Source organism: Misgurnus anguillicaudatus, chromosome 5 (genome assembly GCF_027580225.2).
Source record: "Misgurnus anguillicaudatus chromosome 5, ASM2758022v2, whole genome shotgun sequence".
NCBI classification, from domain to species: Eukaryota; Metazoa; Chordata; class Actinopteri; order Cypriniformes; family Cobitidae; genus Misgurnus; species Misgurnus anguillicaudatus.
In genome coordinates this window covers 20,129,314-20,154,987 of record NC_073341.2, presented here as the reverse complement: position 1 = coordinate 20,154,987, position 25,674 = coordinate 20,129,314, and the positions used below count along the sequence as shown (strand labels likewise).

The following is a 25,674-nucleotide window of genomic DNA, read 5'->3' as shown; positions in this document are numbered from 1 at the left end:
TATGTGTTTATCATTTGCCTCTATTAGGTCAAAGATGATTAGCACTATGGTTATACATTCATTAATTCATGAGTCAATTCAGTTTTTTTGTGTGAACATATGGACAAGACTAGGCCTCAGGTGGATTTCTCTGTGTCTGAATGTGTATTGCTGAATTGGCTGGCATGACTTCGCCGGTACGAATTTAAAAGTGGAGTGTGTAATTTTTAATGGATCTCCAAAACTATATTAACAGGGGTGTATAAATATTATAATGAATAATATATTCAAATTATTATAATGAACCATTATGTTTTTATTACCTTAGAATGAGACATTTTTATCTATTTACACAGAGGGTCCCCTTACGTGAAAGTCGCCATTTTGTGCCGCCATGTTTCTACAGAAGCCCTTAATGGACAAACTTTTTTACGAAGTTGTCACCGTTGATGACATGTTTTTCCTGTGGCAGCTACCATAGTTTCTCTATGCGTTTTAAAAGCAAGGGGTGAGCAGTGCACTTCACTGCTAGATGCCACTAAAATTTACACACTGCACCTTTAAATACTCTTGTTTGTTGGATTTCAAGGTCATGTTTCTGTTGAGTGGTTGGTCATAGTTCAGAACGAAACTCAAACAGTTGATCTTTTCCATCACATCAGTATTCAAGTAATTGAAGGGCTCAGATGCAAAACCCTCTAAGTGACATGTTTTCTTGTAAATGAGCAATATAGTGCAAATAGCAATAGCTACAATAGCTATTTAATGTGTTGTCCGAACATGAAGCAAAGGAAGGATCTAAGTGCGGATGAAAACTTTAATAAATCCAAAAACATTGGCAGATATCCATGACACAAAGTAATCCATGCATGAACATGAACATTAAACAACACATAACAGTAACAAACAACCAACAAGAGACAATGGAAACATAAGTGCTACATATACAAACAGTGAACCAATCAAAACCTGACACATAGAACAAGGGAACGAATGAGAACATGACACATCAGGGAACAGAGAAACGATATTAAAATTTAAAAGACATGAACATGAGAACTAGAAATTCAAAATAAAAGACCTGCACACCAGACAAGACAGAACCTTGACAAGCTATCAACTTTTCAAAAGTTTGTTTATTTTTTATTGAAAGTTAATGCCTTTTTATATTTGGAGAAACCTCCATTTCATGTCAGAGTTCAGTTCGTTTAGATGATGTGAACACTGTTTTCCTCACCGCAAACCGCACACAAGTTAATAGAAGTGAACCACTATTAACTTTTTCCCCGCCATTGACGAGTTAACTCGAGTTAACTTAGTAGAAATTAGTATTGTAGTTTTCAGTGTTGGGGAAAGTTACTTTTACAAGTAATGCATTACAATATTAAGTTACTCCCCAAAAAAGTAACTAATTGCTTTACTTAGTTACATTTCATGAAAAGTAATACTTACATTACTTTTAAGTTACTTTTGCGTTACATTTTCTTACTTGGCTGAGGCTTGATCTCTTTCAGGCCTTGATCGCAAAAATGTCAAGCTTTGGCCTGTCATCTCCGTTTCTGACTCAAACTGTTCCCACTCAGGCGCACAGAGTGCGTAATTCTATGTTAATATGTTCCGTTTAATTAAGTACATTATTTTATTTTTAAATTGAATTAATTACACTGAAAAGTAACTTGCATTACTTTTTTTAAAAAGTTACTGAAATATTAAAGCCCACGTAACACATGCTGTTTCTGCATTTCTGATGTTAATCTGGAGTGCCTATAGAGTAGTATGACATCCTTTATATCTCCGAAGAGTCTTTAGTTTAATCAGATTTATAAAGGAAAGATTAGCTTTACCGAATCTTTCCGATAACGTACGAAAAAATGAAGGAGGAGTTACTACCGCGGGTGGAGCGAGTACGAGTCATGCAACACTATACAACACTTATAACTTATTATGATTCACTACATGTTCGTGTCATTTATATAATATGCACGCAACTTTTTCCAACATAAGACAGAAGTCTTACTTACCGCATGCAACTCGTCATGACCCGGTTGGGAAAATCCACCGCATGATCAAACACACGCAAAACTCCGCTGCTACCCCGGATAATAAACTATATTCATTGTTTTCATAAGGCTGGATTTCTTCTCCTTACATCCAAAAACACACTTCATCTTTCGTGCCATTGTTGAGTTTTGAAATTAAACAAAGCTGAGTGGCGTGATAAGATGTTTGCAAGCTCTAGCGTCTCCCGCTGATTGACGGGTGGGCGGGGTTTTCCGGGGGAAGTGCCCATAAAAAGAAGTGATACGTATAGAAACCCCTGAAACGTCAGTTGGACCTGTAATCAAAAAAAAAACTTGCATTCGGCACAGAAATACTATGTAACACGTTCAACTGCTTTTTTGACACTTTGCCTACGTTTAGCATGAGGAAACAACTCTATAACTGTGTTAATAAGTCAGAATGCTTGAAATACCATTGAACCACCCCTTTAATGTGTACATTTATAAAGTAATGCGTTACTCTACTTGTTACTTTAGAAAAGTAATATTATTACGTAATGCTCGTTACTTGTAATGCGTTACACCCAACACTAGTAGTTTTCAAATATGTGATTAGTTATCCCAAAGGCGCTGTCTGTTTATATTTCAAACACGCTGCCTTTGAAGTGTGTCTGAAAGCGTCTCTCTTAGCTGACTTCATGCCTCCGAAGTCATTGCCTCATGAGGCAGCGAGGCAACAAGTCAGTTTTCGGACGCAGCCATTGTTTGAGCGTTTCTAGTGCTTCACACATGAATGCATATTGTTTCAAAAATACAGATAATTAGCAAACCCAGAGATGCAAACTACTTAACTTTAGGTGAATTTTGCCATTTTAAATTAAAAATGAAATTTAGATTATTTGCAATGTAACGCTATTGCTGCAGTGACTGTCAGTCAAGCAAATAGAAACAACAGATGTTTATAGCATACAGTATAAAATCAAGTATGAATGTGGGTCTATTGTGGATTAAATAAGAATGAAAGAATTTATGAGAGGCCAGAACTGTTATCACATGTAATAAAATGGCTTTATTTTTTTGTAAATACGATTTATATTTTATATTTAGTATTTAATAAATAATTGTTAAATGTAGTACAGAGTCTGTAGTCTATTACACAAAGAAGCACCATTGTAATGTATGATGCTCAGTAAATGTTAGACAGTGTGAAAAGTGTGACAACTTACCCCGCTCTGCCCTACAAAAATTATAATACTGATGTAAGTTGCCCCAGACTGTTTGTGTTGTGCTTGTTAATGAAATGTGATCAGATTTATGAATTTCGACTGGTGGACAATAAAGCTGGCAATAAAACAAACATGAGCCAGAATCAGGAAAGATACTTGATGGAATTTTTTTTTACTTGGGTTGGTAAGCAACCACCTAGAAACCAACAAATCAATGTGCTAAACCACTCAGGTCACCTTACAGCTACCGCATCCCAGTTCCCTTGTAGTGGTAGAGGCTTTCGCACAGGCAAACGCTGCTGACATTTTCATCAGAAAAAAACTATTTACCCTTTGACCTTGCTTTTAGAATCTGTGAATCTCAGTGTTTTAACCTAAAACTCAAGGCGCAAAGTCCATAGCGAATACTATCAATCTCAGTCTAAGTGAATCTTGGTGTCAAGGGAATCTCTTGAGACCGTTCAGTAAGATACTATAAAAGATACACAGTTGCGAAAAGAGTGGGATGTTTGGTGAACGAGAGCCAAGCAGAACAGATTGTGTCGTCTCAAAGGTCAGCGTCGCTTATTTCCTGAAAGGGGTTGACATCCATTACCCCAGCTCTGACTGGACACATTTCACACAGCTGGATGTCTGGATAAAAAAATAACATACAAGCTATGTTCAGAATGCAATGCTTGCATTCTCCTCAGTGTACTGTATAGTATACACGAAATAGCCTACAGTTTTTATAATAGTATGTGAAGCCACAATTATGCAGTATGCAGCCGTTAACATTTGTGAGCCAGCCTATGAAAACTCAGCTAAAGTCATTTTTTCTAATGTACGGTTTTCTACATAAACTCATTCTACATAATGTAAAGAACATTCTGTGAAAATTAATATAATCTTGATATATTTAATATTAACTAAGGTCATGTCAAAGATAAAAATCGTTGAGTGAAATCAAATTTGATGCTCCTAATCCCACAATTAGATTATTAGACTTTAGCCTGAATTTCACAGACATTGTCACATCATCATAACCATTGTTTAATGTATTTTAAAGAGCACCTATTTCATTTGCTAAAAGCAACGTTGTGTGTATTTGGTGTAATACAATGTGTTTGTGTGGTTAATGGACAAAAAACACATTATTTTCCACATATCGTACATTTTTGTAGCTCCATATTTCTCTTTTTTCCTGAATTATGTACAAAACTCATTGATTTGAAAAGCGCTGTGTCCCTGATTGGCCAGCTAATCTGTACGTTGTGATTGGCCTGAATACCTCTGACGTCAGCTGGAAATGTGACGCTTCTTACCATGTTTGAAAGATTTGGTCGCAATGCTGACAGGAGTTAACTTACAGGCTGTGATTCCGAAGCGGGAGGAATTATGATATTGTCGGTCTTTTCTACACCACCAATCTCAGGAGGTAAACTGTTTCCTACAATTCGTGTGTTCGTTGTAGTCCAAGAAAAGAGATTTACGTTGGAGACGATAACTCGCGTCATGGTTTACTTTGGGGTTTGTACTTTTTGCATATCGTTAACATGTACTAATACACACTTACACACCAAAGGAAATGTAAAATTGTGAATCGGATAATTGATCCTCTTTAATCCAGTTTTGTGTTTAAAAAAGAGATGAGCTAAATGTTAAATTGGCATTACGATTGGATAATTTTCCACAATGTCAATGAATGATCAAGTACATTGCATTGTGGGAAATAATAAAGCAATATGTACTCGGTTGTGTCTGCACATTTAGGCAAATACATTAAATGCATTTAGGTCATTTGGTTATTGTATGCATACTGGACATTCACATGCTGCTAATCGTATGCATACTATATATTGCATCAATATGAAGTGTGCTCCTCACTTCTAATTCATTTTTAGCAGGCTGTTCTGGCAGAATTCATTTTTGTAACGACCTACCTCATGGCATGCCTCCTATTTTTCTGTTTATTTATATATTTAAAGCCCATGAAGATGACACTGCTGCAGAACCAGCATTGTGCCTCGTCTCACTAATGCAATTTGTTAGTGTTACACATTCAGTTTGAATCAGAGTTTATGTGTTTCTAATCTCTAATCGTTAGATCTGTAAACCGTGTCACTTCATTTTTCCATGGCTCGGTCTATCATCCGTTCAAAATCTGTCTGGATCGATGTGTAGCGTGTGGGCTGCCAATGCCACCATGTGCAATTCGGAGAGATTGGAAGTGACTGCAACCAATTGACAGTAGTTGAGATCACAATGGCTTTTTCGATGAGATCGACTGGAGAGAAATAGAGGTGATTTTGTGTTATGAGGCAAGGCAAGTTTCAGCGCATATGTGCATGTGTGTGTATGAAAAAGAAGTTTTTAAAGTGTAAGATAAAACATTATTGGCTTTTTTTAGTCTTTTAATTGCGTTGTGACTTTGGGAACATTAATGAGATATGCAGAAGAAATTAATGGTCTGTTTATTTAGACTTGTAGGAAAGAACAGTCATGAATGAGAAATAAATAAATGAAGTCTTCTGCTTCCCAGTTGTTCTTAAAAATGACCTTTAAAATCCTTTTAATTGTATTCCTTCCACTGTTTAATAAGACTTAATATGAAATCACCAAAAATTATAGGCAGATCTTGCCTAAATGTTACCATAACAGTGACGACCGGTGACTTTTTTTTCTGAGGCGCACGAATGCGAAGCTTATCAAAACATGTATTTAGCCATTTTGTGGCTCGCCACCATATCTTGTCTTTATATTTTTTGTTATACACATATTACAGTATATGTAAACTATGTGTTCCTATTTTTATTTTATTACCTAAATAATTTAAGGGGGAGCATCCAATACTTAAACTACACTGTGTCTCTTTGAGCTTTGAAACATCTGAGCAATAAAAGAGCAATTAAACTTTCCTCTGGGGAATGTGACACAAAGCCAGTCTTCTCACGCGTTTTAGCTGAAGATGAACACACGAACCCATAATTGTGGCTCTTCCTCGAAGATAACCCGTTTAAGTGATGCTAGAGTCACACCACATGGATGTTGCTGGAGTGTAATTAAGTTTCTCGCTGTGTGTGAGGGAAGAATCTTAATCTGCATGGGATGGGGGTTTGGTTAGGGGGCGTATGCAAATTCTGTGCTGCATTCAAGATTAACCAATAATTTGAGGTGTTAACCTAATTACACAGAGCTATTTAAAGCATACAGAGATTGAATCATAAAATCAGCACATGGTCTGATGCGTAGTGCCTTAGTAACATACTGTATGTAAAATAAAAATATAAACAATAAAAACAATAAAAACAATTAGCATTATTAATATTTATTACACGTCTCATTGGAATGCTTGATTCTGATTGGCCAGTCAGGACATTTGCAGGTTTGTTATAACAACCGCTCAAACTAATAACTAATGCTGCAAATCATTTGGACTGGTACAGTTTAAAGGGGACATTTCACAAGACTTTGTAAGATGTCAAATAATTCTTTGGTGTCCCCAGAGTGCATATGTGAAGTTTTAGCTCAAAACATCATATAGATAATTTATTATAACATGTTAAATTTGGCACTTTGTAGGTGTGAACAAAAATGTGTCCTTTTAAGTGCAAATAAGCTTATATTTGCACTAAATGGCAGTGCCTTGGTTAGATAGTGCAGATTAAAGGGATAGTTCATCCAAAATAAAAATTATTTCATTTGTTACTCACCCTCATTTTGTTACAATAAATTCCTTTGTTCTGATGAGCACAAAGCAAGATATTTTGAGAAATGTTTGTAACCAAACCGTTAATGGACCCCATTCACTTCCATAGTAGGAAAAAGAGTACTATGGAAGTAAATGGGGTCCTTTTGGTTACAAACATTTCTCAAAATATCTTCCTTTGTGTTAATCAGAACAATGAAATTTATACAAGTTTGTTAACATGAAAGAGGGTAAATGATGACAGAATTTACATTTTTGGGTGAACTATCCCTTTAAGGGGAAGTATTATCCCCTTCAAGTTCTGACAGAACAGGGGAGCCAAATTTCAATGACCTATTTTTTCACATCATTGCAGAGAAATAACATATATTTTATATAGATTTTAATGACATATGTAACATTACATTTACAAATGATTAAACCAAATAGTGTGTTTGTGACATTTGAAAGTAAATGTTTTTTTTCTCGCTGAAGGTCTGCATTCTCTAAAAATTAGCTCATAAAATATTTTAAATCAAATTTAATGTTGCTTAGTACCTTACTTATAAGGTAAATAGCCATGCAATAAGCGGGATAATGTACAGGCAGATGATTGTTATCCCAAAATAAGGCCCTTTATTGTGATATAAGACCCCCGCTTCGCATCGGGTCCTGATAACACTGTCAGCGCTGATTTCTGCGATAACAACTTGCTGCCTATACATTATCCCTTACATATACTGTATAACATGTGTGACATTGACAACTACTGGCCTGGCATACGTAATACAGCATTTGTAGCTGTTGTTCCCTCATCCAAATGAATGGTGATCATTTTAACAACATTGTCTTGCGTGAAAAGTGCAAAGGATAACGTTTTTAGGTGCATCATTGTTGTGTAAACGTACCCTTAATCTCTTTTTCTGTCTTTATTTCTCTTTTTCTGGCTCTTTCCTGGCTCTTTTAAGCAGGGTTCCCTTTCAATACGGTTCACTTCGCATTGCGTCAGTTAGCTGACGCTATGGGGGAAACTCCTGTTTACTCCGTGACTGAAGCCTATTGGTTAACGTCTGTACAAAGTACAGACCAATGACGTTTGAACCCGCGCGCGGGAAGTACACGTCCTTATATAAGCGCGGTTCAAGCGTCAGGAGCTCATTAATTTCTCCTTCAGCGCGAACCTCTCGCTGCTCCGAAGAAGAAGCCTTACCTCGCCGTCGACAAAAGCCCTGCAGCGGAGTCCAGGCCTAGCGTCTTCCCTGCCTTTTCCGGCTGAGAACCGAAGACAGCAGAATCCAGGTCTAGCGTCTTCCCCTGCCGCTTTCCGGCCGAGAACCGAAGATAGCCTTCGCTTGCCGTGGTACGAGCCCTGTGCAGCGGACACATGCCTGACGAGGTCTCCCCTGCGGCCGCCCGGTAAGATCAATATTTTTAATATAAAGCTGTAAGCTAAAAGAGCAGGCGCTGTTGTAATAGCGTCCAGCACAGCGGCTTGAGTAAGCCTCCCTGCTATGAATTTCCCCGAGCGCGTCACCGGTCTGGCACCTCCCACGCCGGGACCGCGCTTATATGCTTCGGTTGTTTTATCCATGTTTCGTGCTCCCCCTGCTGTTCCTCTCTCCCCGGGATGAACACACGGCGAGCCATGAGACTAGATGGATGCATAGACCTGCACACACGGACTAACCCCCCCTGTGTTCTGTCACATCGCAACCGTTCATGCTTACAGAGTCCCTTCGCTCCTCTCACATTCAGTGGCGAGATCTCTGACACATATGAATCCCCCGAGTGCATCGGGTGATACCGTTTATATGACGCATGGCTGTTCTGTCTGTGTTGCTGCTCCCCTCTGCCGTTCCTCTCTTGTTGAGATGAACAAGCGGGGGAACCGTAAAACTAGAAAGATGCATACGACAAGCAAACACGGGCGGATCTGCCCCTGTTCCCTGTCATAGCACAGCCACTCGTGCTCCACGCTCGCGGAGTCCCTCGCTCCTTTCCCCGCAGTGGTGAGGTCTCTTAACGGCGTAGTTAGCACGCAGTCTTTACGGCTCGCTGCCTCTAAATGCAGCTGTCTAGTGTTCAACGATTACAGAGCTTCATGCCCCTCCCCTCCTGGAGCGGCGCGATCTCATTCGTCTGCTCAATAGGGCGGATTCGCCGCTATTGGAGCATCAAGAACACTCATTATAAGAGCTAACCGGCTCACTATTCGTCTATACAGAGCTTCATGCCCCTCCCCCCTGGAGCGGCGCGATCTCATTCGTCTGCTCGATAAGGCGGACACGCCTCTATCTGAGCGCTAAAACACTTATTATAGAGCTTAACCGGCCTGAGTCTATCTCACTTCGGAAAGCTCACTACTAGTCTGCCCGGTCATTTCTCTCTGGTTTAGACGGAATCAGAGGCAGAACGAATTTGTTTTACATACTGAGGCCCGAATACCTCCCTTTATTCAGTCCCGTCCTATATCAGTGCGCTGAATATTGGTACATTAACCCGGTTTTTCTGCCCTTTTTAATAAACGGCAAAACCGCGGGCCTCACGGCAGACTTCCTCTCTGCGATGGGTTCAGTCTGACATTAAACCACCTAGACATACTGCTCTGCTCCATGAGCCGTTTGGGTCACCGTCACTACTGAGGCTCGTGCACCCGAACGGCCGAGCTCTGGTCTTCGCAGCACAGCTGCGTCGACATAGAACTGTCTGAAGAGGGGTTAAGTCGCGCCTCGGCTGGACTGCCCTGAAATGTTTTCTGTGTGCTGTTTATCCAAAACATACTGTGTAATACTGTTGGTTATGCGACCTCACTATAGTGGCGAACGGCATTGAATTCCTCTAAAAAGAGTAATTTCCGTGCTTACTATACTGTGTATTGACACCCCACGGTTGTATGGTGTCTCTAAACACTTTCTCGCCTTACTGACAAGCAATCGGTAATACGCACACACGGCCCGCTGTCCATAATTCTATCGACGCTTGCCGAAAAAACCCCGTTTTGACCATATACTGTGTATTGACACCCCACGGCTGTACGGTGTCTCTAACACATTTCTGCCAAATTCGCTCGCAGCCCACCTCAGTTTCTCCGCTACGATGCTGACGGCGCAAACGAGCACGGTCTTACGGCTGTCATTCTCTCTTCCTAGAAAGACGCAGCCTCAGACCTCTCCATGGCTCCAAGCATTTGAATCGCGCCCTCTCCGGACGGCTACTCATAGGCTTACAGCCAAGCGGTTTATGACGTTTTTCGGCCATATAGCTGATTTATATCAGCGGATCCGAAGACGCTCACACCTCCGCTCCAATACTCGGAGATATTAAGGGTAATATCAACCTCAAGTGAGCTTGCTACCCGCCACAATAAGTTTCAAAACTCAAAGCGCGTGCACAGACAGACGCGCGGCATCTCGTTTAAGACGGGCTCACGTACCCCTCTAACGAGCCTCAGAAAACTGAATATCGTGGCATTCTGTTCATAAGTCCACTTCAGTTTGACTAAGCAAAGGGCCCGCCCCGAGCTGACGGCCGGGAAGCTCATGCTTAAGTTACACACAGCTGCATGAAGTGCTACCATTACGAGATCGCCTGCATCTGCTGTGGGTTGAACACGCTTTACGACGGCAATCAGCCTTCGGCGCGTGGAACGCCCGTTTGTCTCATATCAATCACCTTGTACTGTACATACGGTCCATTAAGGGGATGATTTTAGCACTGCAGCACTCTCGACCATGTTATTGTGATAATGCGGTCGGGCAAACTACGGTGGTTTCATTATTTACCGAACCAGACTGAGATCTCGCCCCCTGTACAAGCTGGCGAGTCATCTCCTTTATAAACTCATTGCATCGCTTTATAAGCTATGTTCAATCAGAGTGATACGCATCTCGTGCTTAACTACCAAGATGCAGACATATTAACCCGTTACGATGGGCGTGAAGAGATTGCATCCGTGGGACACGACCTACATTAAGTGCCTTATAACACGTTGACACGAGCTGCTAGGACCCCTTTCGCGAGGCGTCCTTATGCAAAGTCTGATCTATTCTGTCTAGTGACAGCGAGAGTCTTCCCCCCGCGAATTGTAGGTGGAACAGCTTTCTCCTCACTACAGAGGCTCGTGCACGGCGGCTTTCTCCCCCTGCGTATATATATATATATATGTGGCGGTGATAACAGCGAACCACGCTTTTATGACCGACCATCCACTTTATTCATAAGTCTGTCATTTCTCAGATGCGGACGGTGCCCGAGGCGCAGCGCTCTGGAACTGTCCAAGGTCCTGTATGACAGATACGTCTGACGTACATCAGACGATCAGCTGTTCATCGGCGTCACAGATCACTCACTAGCGCACCTGTCAATACAGGTTATTTATGGATCGTTGACGTTATCACCTCCCGTGACAATGAAGTCTACTCCATGTATGGATTAGATCCTCGGGCATGGTCTTAGAAGTTTCTCATTTGACATTTGTGACACGGCCGGCTGGTCCCCGCCGTCCACGTTGTCAGTTTACAGCTTCGACATCCCTGCTTCGCGCACTAGTGAGGTTTGTTGCATTAAAGGTGCGCCGCATAAGCTCACCTGTATGCACGATATGGGTTTTAATTATATGCGTCCACCGTGCGCTTAGAGAAGCTCACATATGCACGCTACAACATTTCGGTATACACTAAAGATGCGCTCGGAAAAGCTCATCTGTATACACGGCTGTGACACATACATACATTGTTGTTCATCTGTGTACGTTCACGGTGCGTTGAGTGCCCACCGTACGTTCATCAATCATATCTGTACACATTCACGGCGCGTTCTGTGCACTGATTTATCTATACGCATTCACGGTGCACTGAAGGGTTCACCCGTGTGCGCACAACTTATTATCAGAACACATGACGGCGCGCTTGAGAATCTTGCCGGCCTGTGCATTATAACACTCTGATTCATCTATATGCATTCACGATGTATTCAAGTGTTCACCTGTGCCCGTGCAATTTATAGTCAATACACATTTACGGCGCGCTTGGACAGCTCACCGATCTGTGCACTATAATACTACCTATATGCATCCCGATGCGCTCGAGGGCGCACCTGGGTTCACACTATTGTGGTATCTGTATAATCCCACGCTACGAACCGTTCTGCCGCATATTATAGTCAAATCGGCCGTTCGTGAGCTTCGCAGATCACTCACTATGTATGTCTGTTGCTTACAGTGGGCATTTAGATGGATCGTTGAAACCATCGCACTGGCTCACGCCCCTCTATGAGCTATGTCCTATATAGAGCCCACTCTGTGAGCGTTTGGCTTTTTCATGGACTTGGTCTACAGGGGTATCTATTTGATATCTGCTACACGGCCGGCTGGTCTTCGCCGTCTACGTTGTCAGATTGTACAGCTTAGACGTCCCTGCCCTACGAGCGCAGGTTCTCTCGGCTCAATCATGCACGCTCATGCGTTTTATGTGTACACCACGGTGCGCTCAGCGAGCTCACCAACGTGACTCTGAATTTACTTATCTCGCACACCCGCGGCGCGCTCGGTATCTCGCCGTCTTGTGCTATGTTATGTGCCCCCGGTGCGTTTAAAACCCCACCGTGTGCGCGTCAACATTTTATATGGTGCTTACACATTGCTTAAAGCTGTGAATATGCCGGGTATAGGGCCACACGCAGTGTCTCTCCGGTAAGGCACTTCTGTACGTTGTGTATGCACGGCGTGATGGGATTACGTTCCCCCATAGCGTCAGCTAACTGACGCAATGCGAAGTGAACCGTATTGAAAGGGAACGCTTAGGTTACTCACGTAACCCCGGTTCCCTGAAATAACGGGAACGAAGCATTGCGTCACTTGCCGTGCTACAAACGTCTACGCAGCGAGTGTATTCGGCTGCGCGCTTCAGTCGAATAATGGTGGGCTCCTGACGCTTGGGCCGCGCTTGTGTGGGGGCGTGTGCTTCCCGCGCGCGGGTTCAAACGTCATTGGTCTGTACTTTGTACAGACGTTAACCAATAGGCTTCAGTCACGGAGTAAACAGGAGTTTCCCCCATAGCGTCAGCTAACTGACGCAATGCTTCGTTCCCGTTATTTCAGGGAACCGGGGTTACGTGAGTAACCTAAGCGTTTTTTTTTGTTTTTAAAAAGTGCTAATATTGCATTTATTTCGATTTTTATTAAATGCTACTCCACGGAGTTTGATGACTTTGTACCTTTGGTGAGCTGAGAACCTTTATTAAGTAATATTTTTCAAAACACAAATACAGTATTTTTACTTATGCAAACCTTTTTTTTTGCATATTTGTAGATTATTCTTATACATTTTTTTTTTTTTGAGATTACAGTGATCATGCATCATACATGCATTTTTTTATTTCTCTTTTTCTGGCTCTTTCCTGGATATTTTGTTCCAGTGGAATATTCTGGAGGTGTTATGTGAAGGCTGCATGTTGATTTCTGTTGACTGCTAATCTCTGTAGTTCAAATCTACAGTGTCAGACTGTAATACAGGGGTCTCCAATGTGGTGCCCGCATGCAATTGTAATATTTATTTATTACATATTTTTATATAAGCTTGGCTTGGTTTACGTATGTTAACATTTTAAACAATACTAAAACATATCAACAAGTAAAATAAAATAAAATCAACAAGTAAGCAAAAAAGTTTTGAGTAGACTATATCAAAAAGTAGCCCTCCAGATTGTTTTATCCGTTGTGGTAGCCCTTGCTCACAAAAAAATGGAGACCCCTAGTCTAATACATATGGTCTGCAGTATCTCTTTATTTACCCCTCTCTTTTTCCTTTACTTTCTGTGTATATCATTCACTCTGTCTCTATCTGTCTGTCTCTCTGGCTCTTTACAAAATAAATAATGCATTGACTAACACTGGCTAGGTTTAAATCCCTCTGTTCTTACCAGGAATGCTGCCTGCTGTCTAAATGTGTGTTTATTTGTGTCTGCCAGGAAATATTTCTACCAGACACATGCCAAAGAATTGTTTAAAAAGAAAATGTGTCCAAAATAATAAAAAATAAATGTTTATGTGTGTTCGCAGGAGAGTGAGCTCCAGCATGCTTTGCAGGAGAAAGTGCGCGTGAATCTCCAGTTGTTCAACGATATCCAGAAAGCAGCAAAGTATGAGCAGGTAAGCAGTCGGTCTCATTCAGGCTTTCGGCTAAAGCACAAACCCTCCACACACACTCACGCACAACGCCATCGCAATCCGTTCCGGCTATAGTTTGTTCTCTGGTGGAGAGAGTTAATGGTGTTTTTGCCACTCGAGTGGAAGCGGAGGATTTCTCTTCATAAACCTGGAGGCCTTGTGCTGCCCGCAACACGTTTCTACATCCCCTAACTCAATCCATTGAGTCCCTCTGCCCTGCTGGAGCACATCAGTGGCCACCCACTCGCTCGAGAGATTGATGAGTTCATCTATGAATGGGTGTATCCACACTCACCGCATAACCCAGTAAGCCTCCTCGCTGCCTACAGCCTATATGTGGTGTGAGTGACTGATCAGGAGCGCTCTACCACAGTCTTTTTAAGAAAAGTGTATGCACTTTGCAGCCATTTTTGCAATGCCACCGGGCAGCTATTTCAGTCATACAAGACTAGAGAGCGATAGCTTAAAAATTGTGCTCAGGTCACAATAAAACTACATATTTCTGATCAACCGTAGAATAAATACAATACATTTGGTTTCTTGAGCTCAAAATTAGGGAAAAAAAAACACTTTGTTTTAGGTTGCGTCAGCTACTGTGCATGCACAAAGACTAGCAAGTAATTCACAATATTGTACAGTGCCACTCCCTCAGGTTTTAATGATTGGCTGTTTCTACAGGATGCCGGGACTTAAAGGGACACGTCACCCAGTAGCATTAAGCTTTGTATAGTTAGAGCCCAGTCATGTTTGTGAATGGTCGTGCATCATTTCCTCAGTTGCCGCAAAAACAGGATAAATACAGATTTCAGTGTTGCACTTCCTTCTTTCAGTGATGTAAAACTCATCATTGTGCATCATTGAAAGCAGGAAGTCCAATATCTTTGTTGAGGGGTGAGACTACAAACACCTCTTTTCTCGGTCAAATAGGCACCAAATTCTAAATGTATGTTACATTTTGACTACAAATACGACACACTTTCAATAAAGATTAATGTTACTACGTGTGAAATTCTCCTTTAATTTGCTTGTCATATTGAGCGTTTTACCATTCACCTTCATTAGACTGAGGCAGTGAATGTTATAATTACAAAATAACCATTTCAATAATTAAAACACAATGCAATTTTTAACATCAATCTTAAACTGGTTGTCTTCTTCCTCTGCTTACAGTTTTTCTGCTTACAAACCTTGGTGCAAGCACAACTGGCTTTTAAGGGGGTTAAGATAAGAGACTCTCATTGGTTTATTGAACGTTTCACCCAAAACACACCCATTACTTATTACGAGAATAGGAACAACCCTTTTAGACAGTGTGCTAAGCGCACAAACCATTTTTCTCATTGTTAAATTAACAAAGTGGATTCAGACGTCCTTTTAGACTGTGTGTCTTGTGCTTTAGACCATGCGCTTAGATCATTAATATAGGGCCCAAAGTGTTTTACTGATCTAGCCTTAGAACATTATGTGCAAAATCTAGCCAAAACAACATAATTCGATTCTTACTATAGTAGCACACGTCCCTGTACAGTATGAGGACTAAAAGTGTTGCCTCTGTAGACAGCTCACAAAATTTTAAAACAGAGCATATAAGTGTGTACTGTATGTACATACTGTAAACGTCTTCTGATTTTTTGCTGGTTTTGCTAGGAGAAGTATGCTACTTGATGAAAAGGTTTATCTATGTTACTATCACAAATCCAAAGGTGAATAACATCAGTTTTCCATTAGAGGGCCAATTAGCAGTACGTGTACATGTCAGCTGTGAGAAAGGTCAGGAAGTTAGTACTTTGATACCTGAACTAAGGTTCAAAATGACAGAGTCGCAAAATACTCCCATTACAATAGGACCAACCCTTTTCGACTATGCGCTTGGCGCACAAACCATTTTTCCCGTCATTAAATTAGCAAAAGTGGATTCGGACACGCCCATTTAGACGTTGTGCTGTGCGCTTTAGACAATGCGCTTAGATTGTTAAAATAGGGCCATAGTGTTACAGTCTCACTAATCTGAACTTTTAAGAAAAGGATACAAGTAATTCATTTCAATCCCACATTCTGCTTAAAGACATGTTTATTGGTAATGGTGTTGTCTTATGTTTGCAGTCATGTCAGATAATGCTCTGCATGGTTTGGTATTAGATAAACTGAGTGTGAATCCTCTGTTGCATCTATGCACAAGCTAGTGGGATGCACCTTTATGTGCTAAATTTAAGATCAGAGGCAAACACCTTTCCAGACTCCTAGTTTTTCATGTCCATCATCCTTCTTGTAACTGCATAGTTGTCCTGCAGAGCATTTGGCAACGCACTGTTTTAGACATCAGTAAAGTGTTTATGTAAATAAACAGCAGATGTTTCTTAATCCCTTTTAAGATTTTATTATTAACATATTTTTGACTTTTTAATTTAATTCACCATGTGTCTGTCTAGCTTGTGTAGATAATCCAGGAGTAAAAATGTAATTTCCTGTATGGTCAGGTTGATATTTTGTGCAATGTTTATTATTGAAGTTCTTGCATGTGGGTTTGTTGATGTAGTCACAGAAAAGCAATTTCCTGTCAAATCATTATATGACAATGTCTGCCCACAAAAAGTTTTTGTCGATGCTGTGTGTGTGTTGGTGTATCGTAGCAGTGTGTGTTTGTCTGTTGGAGACTCACTGACTCAGCTGACGCTGTTTGAGATGATATGAAGACGCACTGCTCTCTGGAACTGGCGGATATTACGCTCTTGTAATTGCTGAATGATATAAAAACACGATTGGGTTCATATAGTTGAGCAGCAATATGGTTTAAAGGGACGTTTACACAAAAATGACAATTCTGTCATTATTTACTCACCCTCATGTTGTTATGAACTTGGATAAATTTCTTTGTTTTGCTTAACACAAATGAAGGTATTTGTAATGACACACGAAACAGAAGCACCATTGACTTCCATATTAGGAAAAATACTACCATGGAAGTCAAGGGTACTCAAAAACGGTTTGGTTAAAAACATTGCCCAAAATATATTGCTTTGTGTTCAGCAAAACAAAGAAATGAATACTCATAGAAGATATTTATAAGATATCTATATGCACTATGGGTTGTTTTGGATAAACGCGTCCCATAATTCAAATGCATAAATATTTTTTTATAAGATGCACCATAAAGTCAGGGAGTAGTGTTCACAATTCCATTTCAGATTATAGTCTTAATGTCAGTTTCCCCTTTAATAGTCTTAAAGCAACACTATGTAGTTTTTTACCTTTAAATAATGTCTCTAAAATTATTTCAGTGATAGAACAACTTTTGACTGGACAAATTGTACTGTTGCTGCAACCTGAGCAGCCTCCTAGCTGCTACAAGCACACTCTGAAAGTGGCGGTGGAGGGTAGCGCACACAGCCCCGCCCCTTCCCCTGCCTGCAAAAGAGTGTCTGATACCAGGCACTGTTGCACTTTTCAACCACATGGGGGAGCTGTAAGTCATTTTTACATGGAAACTACATAGTGTTGCTTTAATCATATATCTCCAGAAATTCACCATCCTTCATTGCATTTTTCTGATCTCCCATAATTCGGTATCATGCTTGCATGTCTGATATTGCAGATTTGCTAGCTTCAGTTTATACAGTAGTTATGTGTGTCAGTGCTTATTTGTAGGGAGATTTTGGCATCCAGTTCTGGCATAGCAGTGTTGTCTCGCTGAGCTGATCATAGGTAGGCTGCATTCATTGCTTTCAAGTAGGTGTGTTGTCAAATGTTGTTGTGGCAAAACTAGATCCCTTCTCTCTCATTATACATTTATGAATGCAGTTACAGAGCAGGTACAGAGAGAGAGAGAGAGGGAATTGCTGAAAACAATTACCAAATAAAGGTACTCTACTTATTAATACAGTTGAAGATGAGTCATGTGCGCTTTTGTGTTTGTCTGGTGGTAACAAACCTCAGTACCTTAGGGGGCGATAAAGCTACCTTTAAATTTCCGTTTCAGTAGGTCTATTATTAAGTTGCTCTAAACATTTACTACTATACACAAAAACATGAATGAACCTTTCTCCACCATGATTGTAATTGTTTATAGCCTTTAGCTTAAACACAAACAGTATATGTTGTCTTTGGGCAAGTCATGTGAGCTTGCTGTTGTTTTGAAAAGAGTGGTCCTTCATGCATCACTTACCTGGCAAGTACATCCATCCACCCACCCATCTGAAATAGCTGTTTAAATGCACGCGTGTGTGGTTTCTCCAGAGCGAATAAGCGGATTGTATGCGCAAACTTACACATAATATATGTGAGAAAAGGGCTAAAATATACGGATTGGCCGTACAAGCGATAATGCAAGAGTGTCGGTTTCAGATTATCCAGCCTGGGAACCAGTTTCAAAAAATAGCGGATTCAGGCTCCCAAAATGCCAATTTGTACGTATACAGCTAAACGCGACGTCACTGAATCTAGAGATGCGTCCCATAACTTGAAATGGCATTATCTTAGCAGCTGTGCAGTTTGGGTCTGTCCAGTCTGTTAGTGTAATTACACAGAATTTATGATAAATTAATAGATTTTATAAAATGTCATAAAACGGGGTCCCCCTGGCACCATCTCGCGTCTTGTTTGAGAACTTATGCTCTAGATCGAGTCCGCCCAGCCGTAACTGCTGTTGCAGTGAGCAGTACGGGTCAGATTGCAGATAAGAGATGAGTGTCGGACCGGGCAGGTGTGGAGTGTGTACTCGCTGCCTCTCTCTGACAGCTCAGCTTTTTATCATGACTGACTCTGAGATCGATACAGGACGTCAACCCCTCATCTCTCTCTACCTCTAAATATACTGCTTCACTGCAAAGAGTGTGCCTGAGTTTGAAGACTATGAGTTCTTTTTACTGCCCTATTCGTGGGAAATGAGACATTTTTAATATGTAACACCGTAAATGGAGTATTTTACTGTAGCTGAAATCTCATACTGATTCTCTTGAAACATTACCCCATATGGGTCTTCTTGAGCATTTTGGATGATATCTCAATGTTTTAAACTGTGTTCAGATTCACAAAGTACTTGAAATTCCAACAGAGATTCCAACCTAAACTAGGGGTGTCCCCGACTACGGATTTACATTTTGGAATCAGCATTGTGGAATCTTGCCTATATTCAACTTATAGTCGAATCATATGTGTGTGTGCATGGGTTGGGAGGGCGACCAGGCCAGGTAGTCAACCAATGGTTAACTTTTTTTTAGGGATCGACCGATATGGATTTTTCAGTGCCGATGCCGATACCGATTTTTGTTTCACCAGCCTTAGCCGATGACCGATACAGGCTGCCGCTTTTCTTGAGCCGATATTTGGAGCCGATACTGGTTTTGCTCACTCAATTTACATCATAAAAATTATGTAAAAAATGGCATGTTGTTAAAAAGAGATGTTATTGGTTTGCACAGTTCTTACATTTATTGTAGTCTAGGACTAGTCTAATCCCTGTCCAGGAAACCGCCCCATAGAGATGAAAAAAACCCCACATTGTTCAGCTATGATCAGCTGTTAAGCCGAGCTTTCAATGTTGTCGTGAAAAGGTTGGTTGTTTTTAGTCACATGACCTGCAATCGCTTGCGGGTTCCAGCACTCTGTCTGTAAATTATGCCGGAAAAATCGGCAAACACGGCAGCCATGTATCGGCCGATGCCGATACACATAAAACTCGCAAATATCGGCCCGATATATCGGCCGGCCGATATATAGGTCTATCACTAGTTTTTTTTCTTTCACAAGCAGCAGAAACAACAAAACAAGAAGAAACAAAGAAACAAAAACACTTTTGAGAACTAAACCTAAAAAATAGCAAATGTGGTCCTGCCTGGGAACCCCCGGCTACTGCAGTTCAGCTTATTCAATTTTGAGATTTAGCGCATCAAAGTAGTTATGACGAAAAAACGACAAATTACATATAATTTGTTATTCGTACTGTAAATGATAAAAATTTAGTCACCGAAATTTAAAGAAACGGCTTGCCTGTTTTGTAGCTTAACTTTTCACAAGATAACCACCCTGTTTTAAATACATTTTAACACTTATACCTTTTGATGAATTCTTAAATATGATATGGAGAGCATCTGGCACATTTGGCTCTATTGCATGTGCCAGCACGCAACAGCGCAACATTGTTACAACAAAAAGCAATCCAGAATTTACAGACTTAAACCAGATCAGAATTTACCTTTATAATAAATTTAAAAATGAAATAAAATAAGGTCAGAAGTAACAAGGTGCAGAACAAGTGTGTGCAAGATGCCTGAAGTGCAGGGAAACAAAACACAAGCCAGAAGATAGCTAAATGAGATAATCCAGAGAGATATGAATACAAATAAAAATAACTGAATATTCATAATATCTATGAGTAAAATAAAAATAAATAAATTATTAAAATAACGAAAGTATAGCCAGAATTGCCATTTATTAACGCACTTTTAAAAAAAATTATTCAAAGCTACTTTTTCACATATTATTTGGATAGTATTATCATATATGATAATAGGCTGTATATAAATATACTGGGACAAAGCTGTTATATGTGAAATCAGATTATTTTGCACAAAATTGAATGATCTTCATTTCATAACGCATCTGCGATGATTCGACTGTTGGATTGGTAGTCAAATCAGGCTTCTCCTATCGAATCTTTGACTATTTGGAGTCACCCCTAATATAAACCACTACATTATTAAACTTTCTTTTATAGGGCACAAATAATGCAATTTTTTTAGAAGATGTAATATAAGTCTCAAGTGTGCCTAGAATGTGTGTCTGAAGTTTTAGCTCAATATACCCCACAGATCATTTGTTATAACATGTCCAAAATGCCCCTATTTGGATGGGAGCAAAAAGTGTTGTTTTCATGTCTGTACCTTTAAATGCAAATGAGCTACTGCCCTCGCACCCTTACCAACAGACAGCAGGCGCTTTCAGTTGAAAATACAGTCTGAGACAATAGTATATTTAACAGCATTAGCGCTACAATGTGCTAACAAACACATTTAAAAAAAGCTTTTGGGTAAAATTAACCACTTAGTCGGTGGGCGGGGCTTCATCAGTCTGACATCACATTTACACGAGAATAAAAACAGACACCGCTTTGGTTTAATGGGGATTAAAAAAAGAAGTGGAAGGTGATTTTTTTCATTGTATGGTTTGTTCACACACTGCCAGTGCCACCACACATTTGTATCCAAACACCTTGTAAAAGTGGATTTTGCATAATATCTGCCCTCTGCCTACACATCTGCATAACCTAAAACGACTTGTGCTGTTTTTGCGGCTTAATTTTAATAAAACATAGCTGACTAAAACATACAGGTGTATATTGATCACTCATTAATGTCCCTTTTGTGGCCACTATGCTTCATGTAATTAACATGTTCTTGACATACCTCTGATGAACACAATCAATCTATACAGTAATAACATCAGACTTTTTTTTTATCAGACATTTTTTTTGCACAGTCACGCAAGCATGAACTAAAGATCGTACTCAAGTAATGTTCAGTGTTGTCTGCTTTGTAAGCTTGAATGAACCTGCATTAAAACGGAGAATAAACAAGTGCCTCTTTTTGAACTTTATGGAGGACGAAAAATTACTTAAGTGTATATAAATAAATAAATTAATTAATAAACACATAAATGTAGATATACGTAAATAAATACATAAATACGTAAATAAATAAATAAATAAATAAATGTAGATATACAGAAATAAATGTATAAATAAACAAATAAATAAATGCAGAAATAAATAAGTAATTAATTAAATGAATGAATAAATAAATGTAGAACTGCATAAATAAATGTAGAAATCAATGAAATTGTGCAAAATGATATTTATTAATTTATGTTTGCATTTATTTATTTATACATTTATTTATTTATTTAATTACTTATTTATTTCTGCATTTATTTATTTATTTATTTATTTCTGCATTTATTTATTTATACATATATTTATGTATATCTAAATTTATTTACGTATTTATTTACATATTTATGTATTTATTTACGTATATCTACATTTATTTATTTACGTATTTATAATTTTTGTTCTCCATAGACTTTGCCTTTTTTAGAGCAGTGGTTCTCAAACTTTTCAGTGTGCGGCCCCCCTTGTGTATGGTGCATACCTTTGCGGCCCCCCAAAGAAAATTTATGAAAATTTTTTTTCTCAAACTTAACATTTTAATTAAACAAAACATTAAATTATAAAAAGTAATGCTGTTGGGTAGTAGCCTTATTTTTTTATTGAATTACACAAAATTCATGATAAATTAATGTATTTTATAAAAGTCATAAAACTGGGGCCCGGCCCCCAGTTTGAGAACCACTGTTTTAGAGTATTTTTATAGCTTTTACTTCTACTTTTTGGTAACAATTTTCTCAGTATTTCTGTTTAATACTATTACAATAAATCTCAGAGAAAAAGCTGGACAAAATGAAGCATAACTAAAACTTATTGGAGTCTTCAGAGCAATAAAAGGCATCTCGGTGTTAATTTTTGGATATGTATCCGAAACATTTTAAAAGATTCTCCCCAGTGATAAATCAAAAACATTAGAATAGAGAGACAGCTCCAACATATTGTGAAATTGTAAAAAAAAATTAAAGAGCCTAAATTTGTTTTTGTTACGGGGGTAAGAATGACCTTTTATCTTTCCAACCAGGTCAAAGGAGAAGTGGTCACCAATTTTTAATTAAAACGTCTCTCTCTATTTCTCTCTCTCTCTCTCTCTCTTTCTCTCTCTCTCTCGCACACACACAGGTGAAAAGTGAGTATGAACAGCTGCAGGAGGCTCTGTACACAGTGACAGTGGAGAGAGATTGCGCTCTGTTGGAGAGAACTGAGCTCCAAGGCAAACTGGAGAACCTAGAGCAGGTGCTGAAGGTAAGAACCTGCCACACTTCTCCATATGACAATGGTTAGGAATATAAACATTTAGTTATTAGATTCAATCTAGACTTTTTATAAGTAGGTTGGGTCCAATAATCAATGTTTGATGTGGTCAGCAGTGCTTTAATCCACTGTGTGTTGACATCCTGGAGTAATTGTTGTGAATACCATCAGGTGTTAGATTATGGCCTCCCCTCTCTTTTGCATTTTCCCTTGACTTCTATTTACTCCCGTGCTCTCTTATATGGTATCACAGGATTGTGTTTTACCTTTTAGAGCTTCGTGGATCTGTGATCGGCTAGGAGTCCCGGAGCGCCCCATCCCTCCCCTAACACTTGCCCCTCTCCTGCCCCCCCTTCTCTCTCCCTGACTCCTTCCATATATTTCATTCATCAGGTATCTCTAAAGACTTTACAGAAGCCAGCACTAACTGGATGTGGTTGAATACTAACAGTGGATGCTGTCTTGAGATCTGAATGATCGCCCGGCTAAGGCACTGCGTTTGGAATGAGTTTGTGCATGGCACAAGAGTTATGCACAATTACCACCCCTATACCCACAATAAACTAACCTGATTAGTTCTTTTTTGGATTGAGATATACAAAACCCATAGGCTGTAAATTTTGTTTTAAAAAATCCTTTTTTTTCATTTGAGTTGGGCTGGTGTGCCAGTTTTTCTGAATGTACAACGTGTGAAATATGTTAAAAGAGAGTATCTAATATCTTCAGCCGTCACATCCCAGCATGCAATTTTGTGTTTAAAAGACGTCCAATAGCCCAGCCAATATTTTACGAGTTGGCTAATTTGTATGTATTCATACAAAGTTTATTGTGCAAAAGCGTAAGATTATCATAAAAAACAAAAATAAAACCCAACGTGACAGGGCCAAAGCAAAACGTACAAAAATGTACAAATGTGGTCGTACGAATTAGCCACCTCGTAAAATGTATACGAATTGCCATGAGATAACGTTAAATAGCCAGCCGAACACAGCTCAGATGTCTATGACATCTAAACGTCTATGGCTGTCAGTAAAAATTTGCTAGACGTCTATATATTGCGCAAAAAAATGAAATGAACAAAATGAATGAATTAACCAAACACCATGTAATCACTGTTTACTTTGCTTACACATCTCTGAAGTTATTTTGGCTAAAAGAGCATGTAGTCAAATTTAAGTTTATTTTGGCTAGAAGTGGGTTCCTCATAGTCGGACCATATTGGGTCTATAGTTAACCTAGATATTGAAATGACGACTATTGCTTGCTGGGATTTAATTGTTTCAGAATTTCAACATTTGTATTCCACCCCATTTACTTGGGGTCATGACATATTATATTTGTAAAGTTTTTATGCAGTTACTTTCATTTAATGTATAAAAAATGTAAGAGCAACCCACTTATTACATGGCTTACTACATAAACTAAAATGAAACCGATTATTTAATCTATTTTAATCTTTTGTCTTGACCAATATAAGATAAAGAAAGTGATAAAAATCAATTTGTTACCTGGTACAAGGCCGGGTATACAGCTATACAGCTTCTGACCAATCAGAATCACGTGTGCTAAGTTACAATAGATTATAATCTTTAAAAAAAACTTTAAAGAAGCACATCAGATTATTTAATGCTTCGTTCCATATCTGTTTCATCACTTGATGATAACAACCATAACATATTTCACACACGGTACAGTAAATTTTTCCTCTGAAGGTTAAATGAGTCTAACCTTCTTCTGCCCTGCATTCCCTCTTCATGGCAGCATGGAAAATCCCTTCTTACCCTCGTTTTCCCTTTAACCTCACCTTTCACAAATGGAAAGAATTGGAGATTTTGTCATTTGTTAACAGGTCAGGGGATCTTCTGGGTTGTAATCGGCACTGATTGAACATGCTGTGTTGTTTGCACACCTTTTCATGTATAGAGCCATCACCTTAAACCCTTTATTGATTATGCGAAGCTGCGTGGCTGTGCTCAGTCTGGCTGATCCATGTGATGCATTGCTTGTGTTTTTGCTTTACCTGAAGGGAAGGCTGATTGATGACAATTTCGTATTTTTCTGAATTCTTAAAATTTATTTCAACAGATAAGTATAATTCCGACCCATAGTTTTTCAGATAATAATACATAATAGATAGATATTTGTTGAATACAACAGTTTAAACTTAGCCTGCGATAGTTTTAAAATTAGACCGCTCATCTGGCTTGAGGAGACCAGCTTTAACCTTCATACCGCCTTAAAGTATTTTATCAGCATGTCCCAGATATAAATCCTAGGGTTTAGATCAGACAGTAGTGGAAGGAAAGAGATCAAAATGATAATGATCTCTTAACATCTGAAAGACTCCAAAAGTCAAAAGTTATAGATCTAGTGTAGGACTTTTATTTTGCTTTTATTTTATAGCAGCTAAATGCATTGCTGTGAGGCCCTTAAGAGCCTTTAATAATGATCGATCATTGCTCTCATTCTCTCTGTTCATCATTGCTGAGTGTTGTCTCACCTCACAGTCTCTCTGTCTCTGTCTCCGTCTCTCTCTCTCTCTCTCTCTCTCTCTCTCTCTCTCTCTCTCTTTCTCCAGCATATGCGAGAGGCTGCAGAGAGGAGGCAGCAGCTAGAATTAGAGCATGAACAAGCCCTGGCCGTCCTCAGTGCCAAGCAGCAGGAGATTGACCTTCTGCAGAAGGTGAGAAGTCAGGATCCCTAATCACACCAGCGCCTGGGATCAT

General features: G+C 39.5%; 1 protein-coding gene across 14 annotated transcripts in view; it reads left to right on the top strand.

Annotated features, from left to right (window-relative positions):
* Window positions 1–25,674, top strand: part of rimbp2b (RIMS binding protein 2b) — a 123,103-nt gene that overhangs the window by 43,582 nt on the left and 53,847 nt on the right. For 12 of the 14 annotated variants that reach the window (XM_073867709.1, XM_073867710.1, XM_073867704.1 and 9 more), the window contains exons 1-3: window positions 14,009–14,019; window positions 22,817–22,939; window positions 25,527–25,631. In XM_073867709.1, the coding sequence (XP_073723810.1) occupies window positions 25,530–25,631 (102 nt within the window). In that variant the 5' untranslated portion in view covers window positions 14,009–14,019; window positions 22,817–22,939; window positions 25,527–25,529. Of the gene's footprint in view, window positions 1–13,937; window positions 14,020–22,816; window positions 22,940–25,526; window positions 25,632–25,674 lie in introns of those variants that run through there. The other 2 variants (XM_073867705.1, XM_073867706.1) reach the window with 1 other exon arrangement.